The sequence below is a fragment of the Hyperoodon ampullatus genome (genome assembly GCF_949752795.1).
Source record: "Hyperoodon ampullatus genome assembly, chromosome: 12".
In the NCBI taxonomy this organism is placed as follows: Eukaryota; Metazoa; Chordata; class Mammalia; order Artiodactyla; family Ziphiidae; genus Hyperoodon; species Hyperoodon ampullatus.
In genome coordinates this window covers 53,774,437-53,796,265 of record NC_136925.1, presented here as the reverse complement: position 1 = coordinate 53,796,265, position 21,829 = coordinate 53,774,437, and the positions used below count along the sequence as shown (strand labels likewise).

The window sequence follows — 21,829 nt, the reverse complement described above, 5'->3', positions numbered from 1 at the left end:
CCCTTTGAATATTAATATCATAAACATTTTCTTCCTTGGCATCAGGACTGCAAATTTTTCAGTAGGAAACAATATACTTTATGTTGGACATTTAGGTGTTTTCAATTTTATCAGTTTAAAACAAAGCTAAATACTTATTTTCACAAATATATGGCTTTTTCCATTTGAGACTGTTTCTTTAAACTAGCATTACTATACTCAGAGATGTGAAAAATTTTATGGCTTCTTAGAGTATATGCGGCCAAAATACGTTTTTTATTTCTAACATCTTTATTGGAGTGTAATTGCTTTACAATGGTGTGTTAGTTTCTGCTGTATAACAAAGTAAATCACCTATACATATACATATATCCCCATATCCCCTCCTTCTTGCGTCTCCCTCCTACCCTCTCTATCACACCACTCTAGGTGGACACAAAGCACAGAGCTGATCACCCTGTGCTATGCAGCTGCTTCCCACTAGCTATCTATTTTACATTTGGTAGTCTATATATGTCCATGCCACTCTCTCACTTTGTCCCAGCTTACCCTTCCCCCTCCCCGTGTCCTCACTTCCATTCTCTACATTTGCGTCTTTATTCCTGTCCTGCCCCTAGGTTCTTCAGAACTTTTTTTTTTAGATTCCATATATATGTGTTAGCATACGGTATTTGTTTTTCTCTTTCTGACTTACTTAACTCCGTATGAGACTCTAGGTCCATCCATGTCACAACAAGTAACTCAATTTTCTTTCTGTTTATGGCTGAGTAATATTCCATTGTATATATGTGTCACATTTTCTTTATCCATTCATCTGTCAACGGACACTTAGGTTGCTTCCATGTCCTGTCTATTGTAAATAGAGCTGCAATGAACACTGTGGTACATGATTCTTTCTGAATTACGGTTTTCTCAGGGTATATGCCCAGTAGTGGGATTGCTGGGTTGTACGGTAGTTCTATTTTTAGTTTTCTAAGGAACCTCCATACTGTTCTCCATAGTGGCTGAATCAATTTACATTCCCACCAACAGTGCAAGAAGGGTTCCATTTTCTCCACACCCTCTCCAGCTTTTATTGTTTGTAGATTTTTTGATGATGGCCATTCTGACTGGTGTGGGGTGATACCTCATTGTAGTTTTGACTTGCATTTCGCTAATGATTAGTGATGTTGAGCATCCTTTCATGTGTTTGTTGGCAATCTGTATATCTTCTGTGGAGAAATGTCTATTTAGGTCTTCTGCCCATTTTTGGATTGGGTTGTTTGTTTTTTTGATATTGAGCTGCATGAGCTGCTGGTATATTTTGGAGATTAATCCTTTGTCAGTTGCTTCATTTGTAAATATTTTCTCCCATGCTGATGGCTGTGTTCTTGTCTTGTTTATGGTTTCCTTTGCTGTGCAGAAGCTTTTAAGTTTCATTAGGTCCCATTTGTTTATTTTTGTTTTTATTTCCATTTCTCTAGGAGGTGGGTCAAAAAGGATCTTGCTGTGATCTACATCATGAAGTGTTCTGCCTATGTTATCCTCTAAGAGTTTTAGAGTGTCTCGCCTTACATTTAGATCTTTAATCCATTTTGAGTTTATTTTTGTGTATGCTGTCAGGGAGCATTCTAATTTCATTCTTTTACATGTAGCTCTCCAGTTTTCCCAGCACCACTTATTGAAGAGGCTGTCTTTTCTCCACTGTATATTCTTGCCTCCTTTATCAAAGATAAGGTGACCATATGTGCATGGGTTTATCTCTGGGCTTTCTATCCTGTTCCATTGATCTATATTTCTGTTTCTGTGCCAGTACCATATTGTCTGGATTACTGTAGCTTTGCAGTATAGTCTGAAGTCAGGGAGCCTGATTCCTCCAGCTCCATTTTTCTTTCTCGAGATTGCCTTGGCTATTCGGGGTCTTTTGTGTTTCCATACAAATTGTGAAATTTTTTGTTCTAGTTCTGTGAAAAATGCCATTGGTAGTTTGATAGTGAGTGCATTGAATCTGTAGATTGCTGTGGGTAGTATAGTCATTTTCACAATGTTGATTCTTCCAATCCAAGAACATGGTGTATCTCTCCATCTGTTTGTATCATCTTTAATTTCTTTCATCAGTGTCTTATAATTTTCTGCATACAGGTCTTTTGTCTCCTTAGGTAGGTTTATTCCTAGGTATTTTATTCTTTTTGTTGCAATGGTAAATGGGAGTGTTTCCTTAGTTTCTCTTTCAGATTTTTCATCATTAGTGTATAGGAATGCAAGAGATTTCTGTGCATTAATTTTGTATCCTGCTACTTTACCAAATTCATTGATTAGCTCTAGTAGTTTTCTGGTAGCGTCTTTAGGATTCTCTATGTGTAGTATCATGTCATCTGCAAACAGTGACAGGTTTACTTCTTCTTTTCCGACTTGGATTCCTTTTATTTCTTTTTCTTCTCTGACTGCTGTGGCTAAAACTTCCAAAACTATGCATAATAATAGTGGTGAGAGTGGGCAACCTTGCCTTGTTCCTGATCTTAGTGGAAATAATTTCAGTTTTTCACCATTGAGGACGATGTTGGCTGTGGGTCTGTCATATATGGCCTTTATTATGTGGAGGTAAGTTCCCTCTATGCCTACTTTCTGCAGGGTTTTTATCATAAATGGGTGTTGAATTTTCTCGAGAGCTTTTTCTACATCTGTTGAGATGATTATATGGTTTTTATTCTTCAATTTGTTAATATTTTGTATCACATTGATTGATTTGCATATATTGAAGAATCCTTGCATTCCTGGGATAAACCCCACTTGATCATGGTGTATGATCCTTTTAATGTGCTGTTGGATTCTGTTTGCTAGTATTTTTGTTGAGGATTTTTGCATCTATGTTCATCAGTGATATTGGCCTGTAGTTTTCTTTTTTTGTGGCATCTCTGTCTGGTTTTGGTATCAGGGTGATGGTGGCCTCACAGAATGAGTTTGGGAGTGTTCCTCCCTCTGCTATATTTTGGAAGAGTTTGAGAAGGATAGGTGTTAGTTCTTCTCTAAATGTTTGATAGAACTTGCCGGTGAATCCATCTAGTCCTGGGCTTTTGTTTGTTGGAAGATTTTTAATCAGTTTCCATTTCAGTGCTTGTGATTGGTCTGTTTATGTTTTCTATTTCTTTCTGGTTCAATTTCAGAAGGTTGTGCTTTTCTAAGAATTTGTCCATTTCTTCCATGTTGTCCATTTTATTAGCATATAGTTGCTTGTAGTAATCTCTCATGATCTTTTGAATTTCTGCAGTGTCAGTTGTTACTTCTCCTTTTTCCTTTCTAATTCTGTTGATTTGAGTCTTCTCCCTTTTTTTCTAGATGAGTCTGGCTAATGGTTTATCAATTTTGTTTATCTTCTCAAAGAACCAGCTGTTATGATTGTCTTTGCTATCATTTCATTCATTTCTTTTTCATTTATTTCTGGTCTGATATTTATGATTTCGTTCCTTCTGCTAACTTTGGGGTTTTCTTGTTCTTCTTTCTCTAATTGCTTTAGGTGTAAGGTTAGGTTGTTTATTTGAGATGTTTCTTGTTACTTGAGGTAGGACTGTATTGCTATAAACTTCCCTCTTAGAACTGCTTTTGCTGCTTCCCATACGTTTTGGGTCATCATGTTTTCATTGTCATTTGTTTCTAGGTATTTTTTTATTTCCTCTTTGATTTCTTCAGTAATCTCTTGGTTATACAGTAGTGTATTGTTTAGCCTACATGTGTTAGTATTTTTTACAGATTTTTTTCCTGTAATTGATATCTAACTCCATAGTGTTGTGGTTGGAAAAGAAACTTGATATGATTTCAAGTTTCTTAAATTTACCAAGGTTTGATTTGTGACCCAAGATATGATCTATCCCGGAGAATGTTCCATGAGCACTTGAGAAGAAAGTGTTATCTGCTGTTTTTTAGATGGAATGTCCTATAAGTATCAATTAAGTCCATCTTGTTTAATGTATCATTTAAAGCTTGTGTTTTCTTATTTATTTTCATTTTGGGTGAACTGTCCATTGGTGAAAGCGGGGTGTTAAAGTCCCCTACTATTATTGTGTTACTGTCAATTTCCCCTTTTATAGCTGTTAACATTTGCCTTATGTATTGAGATGCTCCTATGTTGAGTGCATAAATATCTACAATTGTTATATCTTCTTCTTGGATTGATCCCTTGATCATTATGTAGTGTCCTCTTTGTCTCTTGTAACATTCTTTACTTTAAAGTCTATTTTGTCTGATATGAGAATTGCTGCTCCAGCTTTCTTTTGATTTCCATTCTCATGGAATATCTTTTTCCATCCCCTCACTTTCACTTTTTCCATCCCCTCACTTTCAGTCTGTATGTGTCCCTAGGTCTGAAGTGGGTCTCTTGTAGACAGCATATGTACAGGTCTTGTTTTTGTAACCATTCAGCCAGTCTATGTCTTTTGGTTGGAGCATTTAGTCCATTTACATTTAAGGTAGTTATCGATATGTATGTTTCTATTACCATTTTCTTAATTGTTTTGGGTTTGTTACTGTAAGTGTTTTCCTTCTGTGTGTTTCCAGCCTAGAGAAGTTCCTTTAGCATTTGTCATAAAGCTGGTTTGGTGGTGCTGAATTCTCTTAGCTTTTGCTTGTCGGTAAAGGTTTTAATTTCTCCATCGAATCTGAATGAGATCCTTGCTGGGTAGAGTAATCTTTGTTGTAGGTTTTTCCCTTTCATCACTTTAAATATGTCCTGCAACTCCCTTCCGGCTTGCAGAGTTTCTGCTGAAAGATTAGCTGTTAACCTAATGGGGATTCCCTTGTATGTTTATTGTTGCTCTTTCCTTGCTGCTTTTACTATTTTTTGTTTGTATTTAATTTTTGATAGTTTGATTAATATGTGTCTTGGCGTGTTTCTCCTTGGGTTTATCCTGTATGCGACTCTCTGGGCTTCCTGGACTTGACTATTTCCTTACCCATATTAGGGAAGTTTTCAACTATAATCTCTTCAAATACTTTCTCAGTCCCTTTTTTTTTTCTCTTCTTCTGGAACCCCTATTCGAATGTTGGTGCATTTAATGTTGTCTCAGAGGTCTCTGAGACTGTCCTCAATTCTTTTCATTCTTTTTTCTTTATTCTGCTCTGCGGTAGTTATTTCCACTATTTTATATTCCAGGTCACTTACCCGTTCTTCTGGCTCAGTTATTCTGCTATTGACTCCTTCTAGAGAATTTTTAATCTTATTTATTGTGTTGTTCATCATTGTTTGTTTGCTCTTTAGTTCTTCTAGGTCCTTGTTAAACGTTTCTTGTATTTCCTCCATTCTACTTCCAAGATTTTGGATCATCTTTACTATTATTATCCTGAATTCTTTTTCAGGTAGACTGCCTATTTCCTCTTCATTTGTTTGGTCTGCTGGGTTTTTACCTTGCTCCTTCATCTGCTGCGTATTTCTGTGTCTTCTCATTTTGCTTAACTTACTGTGTTTGGGGTCTCCTTTTTGCAAGCTGCAGGTTCGTAGTTCCCATTGTTTTTGATGTCTGCTCCCAGTGGGTAAGGTTGGTTCAGAGGGTTGTGTAGGCTTCCTGGTGGTTCAGAGGGTTGTGTTGGCCTCCTGGTTGTGTAGGCTGGTTCAGAGGGTTGTGTAGAACTGGTGCCTCATCTGGTGGATGAGGCTGGATCTTGTCTTTATGGTGGGCAGGACCACGTCTGGTGGTGTGTTTTGGGGTGTCTGTGAACTTATTACGATTTTAGGCAGCCTCTCTGCTAAAGGTGGGTTTGTGTTCCTGTCTTGCTAGTTGTTCAGTATAGGGTGTCCAGCACTGTAGCTTGCTGGTCGTTCAGTGGAGCTGGGTCTTAGTGTTGAGATGGTGATCTCTGGGAGAGTTTCTGCCGTTTGATATTATGTGGGGCCGGGATGTCTCTGGTGGTCCAATGTCCTTAGCTCGGCTCTCCCACCTCCGAGGCTCAGGACTGACACCCAGCTGGAGCACCAAGACCCTGTCAGCCACATGGCTCAGAAGAAAAGGGAGGAAAAAAAAAGAAAGAAAGAAAGGAAAAAATAAAATAAAGTTATTAAATAGAAAAAAACTATTAAAAATAAAAAAATTAAAAAGTAATAAAAAAAAAAGAAGGAAAGAAAGAAGAGAGCAACCAAACCAAAAAACAAATCCACCAATGATAACAAGTACTAAAAACTACAGCAAAAAAACAGACAGTCAGAACCCTAGGACAAATGGCAAAAGCCAATCTGTACAGTCAAAATCACACATAGAATCATACATATACACACTCACAAAAAGAGAAAAAGGAAAAAAAATATATATATATATAAAATTTAAAAAGGAAGAGAACCACCAAATCAATAAACAAATCTACCAATGATAATAAGCTTTTAATACTAAACTAAGATAAACATAAAACCAGAAACAAATCAGATGCAGAAAGCAAACCCCAAGTCTACAGTTGCTCCCAAAGTCCACCACCTCAATGTTGGGATGATTCGTTGTCTATTCAGGTATTCCAGAGATGCAGGGTACACCAAGTTGATTGTGAAGATTTAATCCGCTGCTCCTGAGGCTGCTGGGAGAGATTTCCCTTTCTCTTCTTTGTTCGCACAGCTCTTGGGGTTCAGCTTTAGATTTGGCCCATCTCTGCGTGTAGGTTGCCTGAGGGTGTCTGTTCTCCGCCCAGACAGGACGGGGTTAAAGGAGCTGCTGATTCGGGGGCTCTGGCTCACCCAGGCCAGAGGGAGGGAGGGGTATGGAATGTGGGGTGAGCCTGCGGCAGCAGAGGCCAGCATGAGATTGCACCAGCCTGAGGCGTGCCTTGTGTTCTCCCAGGGAAGTTGTCTCTGGATCATGGGACCCTGGCAGTGGCGGGCTGCACAGGCTCCCGGGAGGGGAGGTGTGGATAGTGACCTGTGCTTGCACACAGGCTTCTTGGTGGCTGCAGCAGAAGCCTTAGCGTTTCATGCCCATCTCTGGTGTCCGCGCTGATAGTCACAGCTCGCGCCTGTCTCTGGAGCTCGTTTAGGCGGTGCTCTGAATCCCTTCTCCTTGTGCATCCCAAAACAATGGTCTCTTGCCTCTTAAGCAGGTCCAGACTTTTCCCCGGACTCCCTTCCAGCTAGCTGTGGCACACTAGGCCCCTTCAGGCTGTGTTCAGGCAGCCAACCCCAGTCCTCTCCCTGGGGTCTGACCTCCGAAGCCTGAACCTCAGCTCCCAGCCCCCACCCACCCCAGGGGGTGAGCTGACAAGCCTCTCGGGCTGGTGAGTGCTGGTCAGCACCAACCCTGTGTGTGGGAATCTCTGCGCTTTGCCCTCCGCACCCGTTGCTGCACTCTCTTCTGTGGCTCCGAAATTTCCCCCTCACCATCCCCGTCTCTGCCAGTGAAGGGGCTTCCTAGTGTGTGGAAACTTTTCCTCCTTCACAGCTCCCTCCCAGAGGGGCAGGTCCTGTTCCTATTCTTTTGTTTCTGTTTTCTCTTTTTTCTTTTGCTCTACCCAGGTATGTGGGGAGTTTCTTGCCTTTTGGGAAGTCTGAGGTCTTCTGCCAGCATTCAGTAGGTGTTCTGTAGGAGTTGTTCCACATGTAGATGTAATTTTGATGTATTTGTGGGAAGGAAGGTGATCTCCATGTCTACTCCTCCGCCGTCTTGAAGCCACTCCCAAAATACTTTCTTAAAGGACTGTTCTAAATTATAAGGTGAAAGTATCAATTTGCCTTCACTACTGCTCAGTTGGATGTTGTACTGTTTTTGTTAATTAAGTAGATTAAAAAATATTACTTTTAACTTGTTATTTCAATTTTTTGATTACTAGCACAGAAAATTATTTTTACTATATTTGTTTACAAGCTGTATTTGGGATCATTCTTTTTCTAGAAACTAAAATCATTAGTAATGTATTAATTTATGATTAAAAGACTAAAAGATGAATAATAGAATTTTACCAAATGTCAGGAGTCCCTTTAGAGATTAACTCTGCTGTCTTGTCCAGTTAATTAGATGAATAAATATATGTTAAATTTAAAAAAAGAAAAGTGATTAACTAGGGAGTATCACTGTGGATTCATTATGTACAAGTTATGGTACATTAACCTCCTTTCTGGATAAAATTACAGAACTAGAAAGAGAATACAAAAGCTACTTTAAAACATCAGGTATGCAAACTTGAAATCTGTTCAGATAGTACATATAGTCTATGAAGCAATCACTGTGTGTTGATAAACACAGGATGATTATACAAACTTTATGATTTATACTACTAACAAATTTTGCCTCCCCAAATAACATAAAGCAGGTAGAATCCCACTCCTCTGTATAGGTCTTACAGAGGAGTAAACCTAATGATAGATAAGTGTCCCCACTGTGGGGTGCCTACAATCCTCTTTCGTCCCAACTAGGAGAAGGAACGTTTAACACCACGCCCATCATGAGCCACAGCCACCATGAGAGAATGTACACCCAGACCATGAAAGAATGGGAGGTTTGAACAACTAGTACCTTCTCTGTTTTCCCTTTTGTCTATGCAACAAATCATTTTTTTAATCCCTGGCATTAGAAGGTGCTGAACTCAGTTGAATCACACGGACAGACCAAGAACTAGCATAGACTATCAGTAAATCACTGAAGGTAGTCCAAAAGTCATTTTGCAACATGGGTGACACAAATTTGAATAGGAGGCATCACTGGACCTCAGAGTCAGGCCACAATTTGTTCTTCAGTTCTTCCAAATAGCAGCTGTGTGATTTTATTTTATTTTTTTACAAGAAACTTAACTCCTTTGACCCTCAGTTCCCCCACCTATAAAACAGGAATCAGCTACCTCACGAGGTAAGGTCTGTAAAGAATGGAGCAAAGAACCTAGGCTGTTATTAAAGGAATCAAGCTGATGATGACCAACACTATCCTTGAAGTCCAGTGAGTCAAGAAATCAAGCGAGACTGACAAAGTTATAATACTTAAAAGAAAAAAATGAAGTTATAGATTGTCTCTTGACCTAGAATGATTATTGTTCATTCTGTATTAAACCATATTATGAAATCAGCTTTACATTTAAAACAGGAAAGTGTGCTGCTCTTGGAATACATTGTTAGAAATTAGCAACAGGTTAAAGCACAAAGGTTCTAAGAGTTTTGTTTTTTTTTAAGTGAGGATTATTGTAAATTTTACAGCATAGGATTAGCACCATTACCTAAAATCTAAGCAATGATTTAAAGTGAGAGTAAATGTGATAATCCAAGTTTCAAATTTAAAAGCAAAACACATATTAAACTACATCAACCTACTTGGAAAAATCAAAACACAAGATTTTTATTCATCATATGGCAAATTCACTTTCCAGTTGAGAAGCTTTTTACATCAGGAACAGAAGAATTTATATTAGACATTGGATATAAAAATATGGCATGATCCGATGCATACCTGATGCATTAATTCACACGAGCTTTTCAGTTCTTTTAGCCACTCTTTCATCCATTTAGTTTGCTTCAGAACTAGCAATAAAACCCAGGGGTCTGAAGTTTACTTTTAGTACAATAAGGCAGCTGCCAACTAAAACTGGCCCTGATTAACTGCACAGAGGTAAAACCAGACCACACTTGCACTCAGTCTTTCATTTTAAATCATAAAGGCACCTACTCATTATGGCTTTCCTGCCTAGCAGTTCTCATACAGTAGATGGGTCCAAAAGTGTAGACTGTCCTTTTGATTGACTTCCCTGAAGAGATCCTATTTCACTCAATTCAATATTTATTAAACAACTAATATATGCAAGGCACTGAGCTATGTAAAGATAAATATATATTTATCCTGAGGGAGCATAAGCTCTACTAGAACTAACATTTAATCCAGTAACTGAAAAGTGAGGTGTACAACAGTGAGTGCTCTTAAAGAAGCAAATAAGTATTGTACCAGAGTACAAAGGAAGAAAAGATTACTTCAGTTTTAGAAGAAAAGTTTCAATGGAAACTCACTTAAGGGGCTTCCCTGGTGGTGCAGTGGTTGAGAGTCCGCCTGCCAATGCAGGGGACACAGGTTCGTGCCCCAGTCTGGGAAGATCCCACATGCTGCAGGGCGGCTAGGCCCGTGAGCCATGGCTGCTGAGTCTGTGCGTCCGGAGCCTGTGCTCCACAACGGGAGAAGCCAGAACAGTGAGAGGCCCACGTACCACAAAAAAAAAAGAAAGAAAGAAACTCACTTAAGCACTGATACACAGGGAGAATCTGTATAGAGAGAGGACTTTCACTTCCAATGATGGCAAACTAGGTGATTCAGATTAAGCATCCTGATGAAAAGAATTTTTTAAAAAACCTGACTTCTGCTTGAAGGCATCAAGAGATTACAAGAATTACCAAAGATCCAGGAGAGGACAAAAATCTCAAGGTACAGCCACTCTCTCCCTGGGACATTTACCAATTCCAAAAGCAGCTGTGAGGGTGGACAGCCCTTTTGACAGCTTAATGGAGCTAGAGGAACAAAAAGAGTATAGGGCCAACAATGAGAAGGAAAGGAAGTTTGATAAACCACCCAGTTTAGACTGACATCCCCAAAAGCTAAGCACACTAGCAATATGTGCAAATCAGAACAGAAACAGAACTTAATGGCTGAAAACGAGTTCAAGTGATCCTAGTGTGTTAATGCTCCTATATTCTTCAAGAGGATTTACATCATCCTAGCCCTCACTTATTTTTTCAAATAAATTTTCAAATATATCTGGCATATATTTAACAAACACCCAGCACACACATGAAAAAGAACCAAGAGAAACAATACATCAAAGAAACAGACCCATAGGACCCCTTTTTTCAATTACATACTTTAACATAACTGTGCTTTCTATATCGAAGGGGATAAAAGACAAAATTAAGAATTTTGGTAGAGGATTTTAAAAAAAGGAAATTGCACATTTGAAAAAGAATCAAGTAAAAAATATAAACCTAAAATAAACAAAAATGTGGGCAAATCTAAATGAATATTGACTATATAAAATCAGTAAAATGAAGAGTGGGATAGGAAAGACCCAAACAAGAGGGCATCATTCAGGGAATAATGGGGAAGTCTATTTTGGCTGCACTGTTTGTGGGAGGAGGGGGTGGGAGGACACAGAGGAGAAAACCATGCAACTGCAGGCCTTGAATGCCAGACTAGAGTTTCAGCCTTGGGATAATGGAGACAGAAAAGAGGGCTGAGCTTTTGGAAGATTAAACTGGCACAAGGGAAAGATACTAAGAAGAATTTAAGAAAGAAAAAACAGGTAAAACCAGCAAATACTACGGATGCTATTTTTAAGACTGCAGCCTAACCACTCCATCCTCCCTGCATTATCTGACTATAGGCACTCACCGTCCTTGGCTTCTCTCTAGTTCCACCCCAGTATCCTCTAAGTGGTATCTTTTCTCTGGTACTCCAGAACTATCTTTTAAAAACACAAATGATTGCTAGTCACTTAGTGATTTAAAAAGAAAAAATGTTTGTCACTTTCTGGCTTAAAAAGGAAAAAAGAAAAAAAAAGAGTCAATGGCTCTCCATTAAATCTAAAACAAAATCCAAATTCTGTCCAATGGTTTCATAACACTCCAAAATCTGGATCATACCCACCTCTCTAGCCTCAGTGCCCATTACTTCATCCTCCTTCCCCTCACATCCCACACACAAACCACCATAATCAACCATCCCTCTGTGCCTCTACACTTGCTTTCATTTCTCACTGAAATGGGCCTTCTGGTCCTCTTCATCCCCAGAATATCTCCTTTATCAATTAAGATCTAATTAAAATATTACTTCTTCCATGAAACTCTATGTCCTTGCACCCCATCTTATCAACGCACCTGCCCAGCAACACATTAGTCCCGAATCAATGCCACAATCTTCCTTCAAAACTCCTAAGGCCAGTGAGTTGAACACAACTGAAGAAAATCACAGAACCCTAGCACAAATACATGCTCTTCACCCTCAGCTGGGTTTTCAGCCTCACTCTAACACCTGAGTTCTTCTCTACTCAACTGTTGTAGCTCATCAGCTCCCTCTTTGCTCTCAATGATTATTTCAGATTTTACTATTTTTCGCAATTTCTCCATTCAATTGCTTGGTCCCCCATCTTTCAAGAAATAACCTTGACTCATTCATTACCCAGAAAACAGACTCTCAGGCAACTACCCGCACCCATCTTAAGTCTCCTCTGCCCACGCTCCCCTTCTACTGAAAGGCCAACACCTCCCACTGTGTCCTTATATCCATTTTCCCCTTCCCTTCAGCCTACAAACATGCCAATTTCTCCAAGAGGGATAGGGATCCTCCCTTGACTCTAGGGCCCCCTCAAACTGTTAACCAATCTCTTACTTTCTCTTCTTATGTTAAGAGCAGTCTATCTCCCCTTCCTCATTTTCCAGTGACCACTAAACCAAGCAATCTGGCTTCTTTGTCTAAAACTACACAACCACTCTAGCAAAATCCTAAAACTTTATCCTCTTGATTTTTATGGTCTCACATACTTCCTATTCTGACACTTGCCTATCTTCTTCATGACCTCCTTTTCCGAATTCCCCTTAATATCAATGTTTCCAAGTACCTGCATTTGGCCCACCACTCTTTTGAAGCTATGCTTTCTCTGAATAATTTCATTTTCTCTCCTAGAGTTCATATGCAGAAGACTCCCAAATATTAATTACCAGTACGTGCAGCTCTATCAACATCTGTGCATACCCATATTCACTGCCTCCTGGTCATCTCCATTTGATGTTACACAAGCATAACAAATTCAGCATAACCAAAATTTAAATCATACAGCTGCCTGTGCTCTCTGTTTTAAGTGGAAACACCCTTATATCCATCCCAGGAATCATCCTTGATTGGTCCCTCTTGCCCCCACCTTCAATCAATCATCAAGCCCTGATGACTTTTTGTTTGTTTGTTTTGCGGTACGCGGGCCTCTCACTGTTGTGGCCTCTCCCGTTGCGGAGCACAGGCTCCGGACGCGCAGGCTCAGTGGCCATGGCTCACGGGCCCAGCCGCTCTGCAGCATGTGGGATCTTCCCGGACCGGGGCACGAATCTGTGTCCCCTGCATCAGCAGGCAGACTCTCAACCACTGCGCCACCAGGGAAGCCCAAGCCCTGATGATTTTATCACCTAAATATTTCCCCAGTCTATTCCATCCTCTTACCCCCTGCCCTAGTTCAGACCTTCTTAATTTACTAACAAGACTATTCCAACAGACTCAACTCCTAACTCCTTATTCCTCTCAAATCCATCCTCCGTACTGCAGCCAAAGTGATTTCTTAAAAAGAAATCTGATTCTGTCACTTCCTTAAAATTCTTCAATAAAGTCCCCTTCTAAGATCCAGAGTATTTAAGGCTTTGCATTTTCTGAACCCTACCCTCCTCTCCTGCTCTCTTCTTGTCATTCTTTGCTACATATTTGGTAATGCAGTAATAATGAATAGCTTGTAATTCTAATTTACTTATGTCTCTCCTTGGCCTGGCTAACTCCTACTCTTCTTTTAGGTTACAGTTCAAGTGTCATGCCGTCCTGGAAGCCATCTTAATGGCCAACATCACCCACCCCTCAGGTGGATCATATTTCACTTCTATATGCTGATATTTCCCTACCTATCACTGCACTTACCAACGTTATTTCATAGTGCTATATTTATGCATCTGCTCATCCCTTAGCCTAGACAGTAAACTCCTTGAAGATAGAAACTTTGTCATCGTTATGTCCCCAGCGTCCAGAATATTCAATTACAGGTACTCTGAAAATGTGTCTTGAATGAATAAATAAAACAATTTCCCCAACTTTTCCATCATCTAACCCTACCACCCACCATCACCACCACTACGCCAACCCCCACGAAACCTGGCCCGCATACTCGACACTTAAAACACTACCCTGAGTACTTCTGTCTGCTGTCTCTATTCTCTAGATGAAGAGCTCCAGGAGGGAGAGGACCGGTCATATTCACCTGCCTGACTCCGGTACCTGGCACATGGGCTGAAGAATGAATGAAAATGCTTAGCAAGGCTGAGAGGCTGTCTCGGACTTCTCTCTCACACCCTCCGCAGAGCTCAGACCAATCCCGGGGGCCGAGGGACTGGGGGGACGCGTGATCTCCCCGACAAGCACAGACGCCCAATGCCCGCGGGCTCGGACTGCGTGGGTCGCCTCCGCCCGCACACCAACCTCCACCCCGCCGTCCTCTCCAGAAGAAAGAGGTGGAGGTCACTGCGGCGCTTACCGGCAGGCGGAACTCCAAGTGTTCCTGCGCCATGAGCAGAAGATACCTGTCCACGGGTCCCGACAGCGCCATCGCATCAGCCCACGGCGCGCCTGCGCCACCGAGGGTGTCTCACTCTTTTCTTGCCCTACAGACCGCTTCCGCTAAGGCGGAGCCTGAGGAGCCAGAAGCGGAAGTGGGGAGAGTCGGTTCTCTCCGGAGGTTCCCGGCTTGCAGGACTTGAGCCCCGCAGTTCCACGAGAGGTTTCTTCCGCTGCCGGGTGCGTTCTGTTTGAGGTCCCGGTGTACCAGGAGCTGGTGTGAGAAGCTGTGTTGTGTTCAAGAGCAGGTTGCTATGAGACAGTGTAGTTCCCAATGATCCTCCACCTGGAATGTACTTTCAACTTCCCCTACAACTCTTCAAATTCCAGGTCTTCGAAACTGAACTGAAATTTCTGTTTTTTCCCTGCAGGCTTCTCTCACCACTCCAGGCTTTGGGGACTGACTTAGCTGGACTTAGCTATACTTATTGAAGTATAGTTGATTTACAGTGTTGTGTTAGTTTCTGATGTACAGCAAAGTGATTCCGTTATACATATATATATTCTTTTTCATATTCTTTTCCATTATGGTTTATGACAGGATATTGAATATAGTTCCCTGTGCTATTAAGTAGGACCTTGCTGCTTATCCATTCTATATATACTAGTTTGCATCTGCAGTTGTACTGGAAGGGGCACAAGGGTTCAAAGTCTGCCTTCTGGACAGATGCAGAGCTCCGTCTGCTCACCAAGGCAGATCTCGTAGAGACCTGGCCCCTCTTGTGAGATTACTATTGTGTCAGCATTGGAGCCTCTGGTATAGGCTGCTGCTTATTAAAAAAACCAGAGGTGTTCCTGGGAAGGACCAGGAATTGGAAAGGAGAATTTTGAGTTCTGGTTATAACAGGTCACTACAGTGTTGAGACTAGTAGGACACAGTCAGTGAAGAAAGGAAATTAGCGAGTTAACAGGTCCCAGTGGCAGAAGTCACGTGTAATGTCAAAGTTGCCCATACATCTGACTAAACATCTGTCACTTGAAAAGGGTTTAGGTGTCCCTATCGTTTAGAACCATAGGGATTTGTGAACCAGTAAGAGGGAGAAAAGCTCTCTTCATACATAGTAAGACTAGATTTTTGCAATGAGTAGAAAACAAGGGGTTTTTGAACAGTTTGGAGAGTAAAGTTTTATTGTAACAAGTCATATAAGAACTATGGAAACTTCACTATAGTGAAGCATTCCTGAGGGAGTTCTATTTCACAAGATTCCAGAAGGGTCCTCAGCATCTTCAGTCTTCATGAAGATAATTCAGGAAGAAGAGAAGAGAGGAAAAAACACTGGCTGCTCTCAGGAAACAAAACTGAACAAGTTAGGACTCTGAGGCACCTGTTCAGACATAAGCAACTGCAATGGATTTAAATATGATTCAGCTCCTTGAGGTCAAATTTCCAACAAGCAAGAACTCCAGAAGTGGAGAAAAGTGGATCTCATCCTCTGGTGAAAAGACTCCCCAGAACAAACCTGAAGCCCTAATTGCAAACTAGACCAACTAATATGCTTCCTGTGAAGCAAGATCTGTGCATAGAAAAAAATGTGAAGGAAAACAGGCTGGAGATTCAGCCTTCTCTCCTGGTCATCCTTAAACTCTAATGCTGCCACAATTCTAATAATCAAGGGCCATACATTTCCAGGCAGATGTAAGATGGCAGCATAACTGAGTTAAGCTAGAAGAAACCAACTCTCCCCAGTCTGAGCAACTGCATGAAATGGAAGCAGTTTTCCAAAAGGAGCCTAACCTAGGGCCTGCCAAAATTAGGGATGCCTTTCCTCTTTGGGCCAGTCCTTAATTTGATTCTTTTGTTTGCAATGAGATCGAGATTGCAAGATACCAATAATGGTATCAGTCTTTTATTCCACTTCAAATACAAGGCCATGCAAGACCTGGATATCATCTATGCTGCTCCAGGCTTCAGCTTTTTAGCTTAGGTGGCTTTGCACATCTTTGAATGGAATGCCATTTACTACTCTTGGGCAGAACTGGTGTATTAGGGATAAGTTCACAGTGCATTTACTTCATTTGAGCCAGATCTTTTGTCCTTCCTGTTTTCCTCCTTCTCATTTTCCTTCTCTCCCTTCCTTCTTTCCTTCCTAAAATAAAAGAAGCAAATATGATTTCTAAAGAAAGAAAGAAAGGCTTTTGACAAGTAGTTTGCAAATATTAAGTCTCAAAGTAGGTGTGCAGCTTTCCTAGGGAAAAACACACAGATTCTTGTTTAAGCACAATTCCCAATAATCACCACATGCCACGGAGCAACTAAGCCCGTGCGCCACAACTACTGAAGCCCGCACGCCTAGAGCCCGTGCTCTGCAACAAGAGAAGCCACTGCAACGAGAAGCCCGTGCACCGCAATGAAGAGTAGCCCCCCCTCACCACAACTAGAGAAAGCACGCGTGCGGCAACCAAGACCCAACTCAGCCATAAATAAATAAATAAATAAATAAATATATTAAAAAAAAACTCTCAGTAAACTAGCACTAGATAAGAACTTCAAATTTGACAATTTCTATAAAATATCTACAGCTAACATCATATTTAATGATGAGAAACTCAAAGCTTCCCACTGAGATCTGGTACAAGGCAAGTATGTCCCCTCTCACCACTCCTTTTAAACATTATAACTCTAAGGTTTGGCTAATGCAATAAGACAACAAAAGAAAATTTAAAGTATACAAATTGGGAAGAAAGACATAAAACTGTCTTTGTTCATAGGTGACATGATCATCTATACAGAAAATCTGAAAGAATCAATGAAAAAACGACTGAAACTGATAAGTGATTACAGCCGGGTGGCAGGATACAAACTTAATATGCAAAAGTCAATTGCTTTCCTATATACCAGCCATGAAAAAATGGAATTTAAAGTTATAAACACACTTATTTATATTAGCACTCCCCCCCCCCAAATGAAATACTTAGGTATAAATCTAACAAAATATGTACAAGATCTATATGAGGAAAACTAAAATACACTGATGAACAAAATCAAAGGACTAAATAAATAGATATTCCATGTTCATGGATAGGAAGACTCAATATTGTCAGGATGTCAGTTCTTCCCAAATTGAGCTATAGATTCAATGCAATTCCAATCAAAACTCCAGCAAGTTATTTTGTGGATATTGAAAAATTGATTCTAAAGTTTATATGGAGAGGCAAAATACCCAGAATAGCCAACACAATATTGAAGAAGAAGAACACAGTTGGAGGACTGATGCTACCCAACCTCAAGACTTACTATAAAACTACAATAATCAAGATGGTGAGGTACTGATGAAAGAATAGACAGATAGATCAATGGAATTAGACTAGAGGGCCCGGAAGTAGATCCACATGACTATAATCAAATGAACTTTGACAAAGGACCAAAGGCAATACCATAAAGTAAAGACAGTCTTTTCAACAAGTCGTGCTGGAACAATTGGATATCCACATGCAAAAAAAATGAATCTAGGCACAGACTTTATACCCTTCAAAAAAGTTAACTTAAAATGGATCAGAGGCTTCCCTGGTGGGGCAGTGGTTGAGAGTCCGCCTGCCGATGCAGGGAACACAGGTTCGTGCCCCGGTCCGGGAGGATCCCACATGCCGCGGAACGACTGGGCCCATGAGCCATGGCTGTTGAGCCTGTGCGTCCGGAGCCTGTGCTCCGCAACGGGAGAGGCCACAGCGGTGAGAGGCCCGCGTACGGCAAAAAAAAAAAAAAAAAAAAAAAAAGGATCATAGACCTAAATGTAAAATGCAAAACTATAAAAGTCCTAGGAAATAACAGGAGAAAACACAGATGACCTTGAGTATGGCAATGACTTTTTAGGTATAAAATCAAAAGCACAATCCATGAAGAAATAACTGATAAGCTGGACGTAATTAAAATTAAAAACCATTGCTTGTAAAAGATGATGTCAAGAGAATAAGAAGACAACCCACAGACTAGGAGAAAATATTTTCAAAAGACATAACTGATAGAGGACTATTATCTAGAATATACAAAGAACTCTGAATACTCAACAACAAGAATATTAATAACCTGATTAAAACAACTGGAAAAAGATCTTCTACCAAAGAAGATACAGAGATGGATAATAAGCATATGAAAAGATGATCCATATCATATGTCATCAAGGAAATACAATTAAAACACAAGTGAGATACCACTACATACCAATTAGAATGACCAAAATCCCAAACACTGTCCACACCAAATTCTGGCAAGGATGTGGAGCAACCAGAATTCTCATTCATTGCTAGTGGGAATGCAGAATGGTACAGCCACTGTGGAAAACAACTTAGCAATTTTTTACAAAACTCAACATACACTTACCATATGACCTGGCAATTGCGCGACTTGGTATTTACCCAAAGGAGTTGAAAACTTATGTCCACATAAAAACCTGCAAATGGGTGTTTAGAGCAGCTTTATTCATAATTGCCCCAACTTGGAAGTAACCAAGATGTCCTTCAGTAGGTGAATGGATAAACTGTGGTATTGCCAGACAACGGAATTTAGTGCTAAAAACAGATCAACTATCAAGCCACGAAAACACATGGTGGAACCTTGAATGCATAGTACTAAGTGAAGCCAATTTGAAATGGCTATATACTGTATGATTCTAATTATATGACATTCTGGAAAAGGCAAAACTATGGAGACAGTAAAAAGATCAGTGGTTGCCAGGGGTTGGAGGGAGAGGGATGAATAGGCAGAGAATAGAGGACTTGTAGGGGCAGTGAAAATACGTTTATTCTGTATGATACTATAATGATACATGTCCCTATATATTTGTCCAAACCCATAGAATGTACAATACCAAGAGTGAACCCTAAGATAAACTATGGACTTTGGAGTGATTATGATGTGTTAGTGTAGGTTAACCATTCGTAACAAATGCACCACTCTGGTGGGGAATGTTGATTACAGGAGAGGCCTTGCATGTGTGGGGGAAGGGTATAAGGAAACCTCAGTACCTGTCTCTCAATTTTGCTGTGAACCTAAAACTGCTCTAAAAAAGTAAAGTCTTTAAAAAAAATTTTTTTTAAGTCCATAGGTAAAATTTTACACAGTATTTTTCAATATTTATTTAGCAGAAATTTAGCTAAGTAAACAGTTTGAAATAGTTATTAATAATTTTACAATTCTGCAGTTAAAAAAGTATCACAACATGCATAAGTAATGCTCTTGATACTATTTTAAACATTTTTAAGACAGGTTATGAATTAGCTTTGTACTGAGCTAATGTTATAGATGACTAGATAGTTACCAAATAATTGAACTACTGAAAAGGCTGAGTGAATTTTAATTGTCATAATTTGATTATTAATCTTTACAAGAGAAGAGCCACTGAAAATGTAAGGTTCCAAGGGTTTTCCAACAAAGGAGAAAAACTTACTATGAGAGGGTATAATCTCATATAAATTAAATCAAATGGCTAATCACATTTTTTAAGAGGTCCATAAGGCATTTGAGAATTCCTTAAATACCTTACATATTGTTATCATAATACTGTCAATTATATCACTGTAAGTTCACATAGTACAACATGTTGCACATGTTGAAAATTCCTTTTCTGAAGCTGATCACAGTTGAAGTGATTTATAGAAACATGTAACTGCTAATCTGTGTGGATGCTCAGCCAGCTACTTAACAAAGCAGTGCTGAAAAACTTATAAATCTAATTTTGAGAGCCCATAACCCCTACTTCCAAATTCCTCTCTCCACCTTCAGTGAACAAAATGGAATTTGGATGTTCAGTTGTTAAGTAAATAATAATGGAAGCAGAACCCAAGGAAAGTACATGTTGGTCTCTCAGCCTAAACTTCCACTATCTACCTGCCTAACATTGAGTCTCAAATACTCAGTTCTACTGCCACCTGCTCTCAAAATAGTTTCCCTCTCCACAGCCTCTTCTATGGACATTTTTGTACTTAACATACCAAATTGTACTCACTGGTTTTGTCTGATCCTCGTATTAGCAATTAAAGGCAGACTGTCCTTTCTCACTTCTATATTTCCTGATCCTGGCAATGTCTGGTACATGTTAAATGCTCACCGAATTTATTTTTTTAATTTTTTTTATTTTTGGCTGCATTGGGTCTCCGTCGTTGCACGCAGGCTTTCTCTAGTTGCAGAGAGCGGGGGCTACTCTTCGTTGTGGTGTGCAGGCTTCTCATTGCGGTGGCTTCTCTTGTTGCGTAGCATGGACTCTAGGCGCAGGGGCTTCAGTAGTTGTGGCACGCAGGCTCAGTAGTTGTGGCTCATGGGCTCTAGAGCGCAGGCTCAGTAGTTGTGGCGCACGGGCATAGTTGCTCCATGGCATGTGGGATCTTCCCGGACCAGGGCTCGAACCTGTGTCCCCTGCATTGGCAGGTGGATTCTTAACCACTGTGCCACCAGGGAAGCCCACCAAATGTTTTTTGAATGAATTAATGAACAAATGAACTAAACAATATTGATTCCAGAGGTTTTAACTAAGTATTTCATTACTTAAAACTATGTTTAATATCATCCCCCCAAAAAAGAAGGAAAAACAAAAAACTACTCTTCTCAGCCTGTTTCTAAGATCAATACTTTAATCCTTATGTTCATTTATATTCATGTACATGGTATAGTTATACACTGGCACAATGTAAGATTAGCTTTCAGTACTTATTTTTCATTCACATTCACTATTGTTGGTGTAGATTAGCACCAAAAGACAATTCCTAAAGAAATATATCTCATGAAATGATTTATCAATATATTAATGTTGCTATTAAAATTAATTTTCTCATCCAACCTATCTCTACTTTCAAATCAGGACTTTTTCATGATAAAAGACAGGTCTAACCACTTTTTAATTCTAATTTTCCTTTGGTATAATAAACAAGCCATAAAGCAACAGTTTCTGCCAGTTTTAATAGATTAATGTAACCACTTATGTTTCTTCCCAATTTATGTTCTTACAGGTAAAATTCCATTACAATGAATTTTCTTGGATAGCCAAATTGATTGTTATAGCAAATTCACTGTTACAGTGAAATTATTTTATATATATTACATAGCTTCAGGATCAATTTATTACAAAGATGCTAGGATGCAAGTAATGAAAGCCAGCATCTGAAACCTGAGTAAAAAGTGACACATATACAGTTCTTTCCATCAATAATCAGAGATCACTGTGTAGTACAGCACTCTTTATTTTGAAATTTTATGTGTAAAATTATAGAACAATCAAGAAATAATTTCTCTTTCTCCTTCATATAATAAAGGCTCCAACAAAGTACTTTTTTTTTTTTTTTGCTGTACGTGGGCCTCTCACTGTTGTGGCCCCTCCCATTGCGGAGCACAGGCTCCGGATGCGCAGGCCCAACGGCCATGGCCCACGGGCCCAACCGCTCCGCGGCATGCGGGATCCCCCCAGACCGGGGCACGAACCCGTGTCCCCTGCGTCGGCAGGCGGACTCTCAACCACTGCGCCACCAGGGAAGCCCCAAAGTACTTTTTATACATTTATTCTTCATAAATAAATCACTTTTATAATTGACTATTGAGAAATAAAAATGTTTGAACTTTAAAAAAAATACAGAGCCCTTCTTGATTAACAGAATTT

The 21,829-nt window shown here is 39.9% G+C and overlaps 1 protein-coding gene across 2 annotated transcripts in view; it reads right to left on the bottom strand.

Annotated features, from left to right (window-relative positions):
* Positions 1-14,238, bottom strand: part of TRMT11 (tRNA methyltransferase 11 homolog) — a gene marked incomplete at its 5' end in the record, with an annotated part of 62,271 nt that extends 48,033 nt beyond the window's left edge. For both annotated transcript variants that reach the window (XM_079716295.1, XM_079716296.1), the window contains one exon: positions 14,167-14,238. In XM_079716295.1, coding sequence (XP_079572421.1) covers positions 14,167-14,238 — 72 coding nt within the window. The remainder of the gene's footprint in view (positions 1-14,166) is intronic.
* Between the last annotated feature and the right edge of the window lie 7,591 nt (positions 14,239-21,829).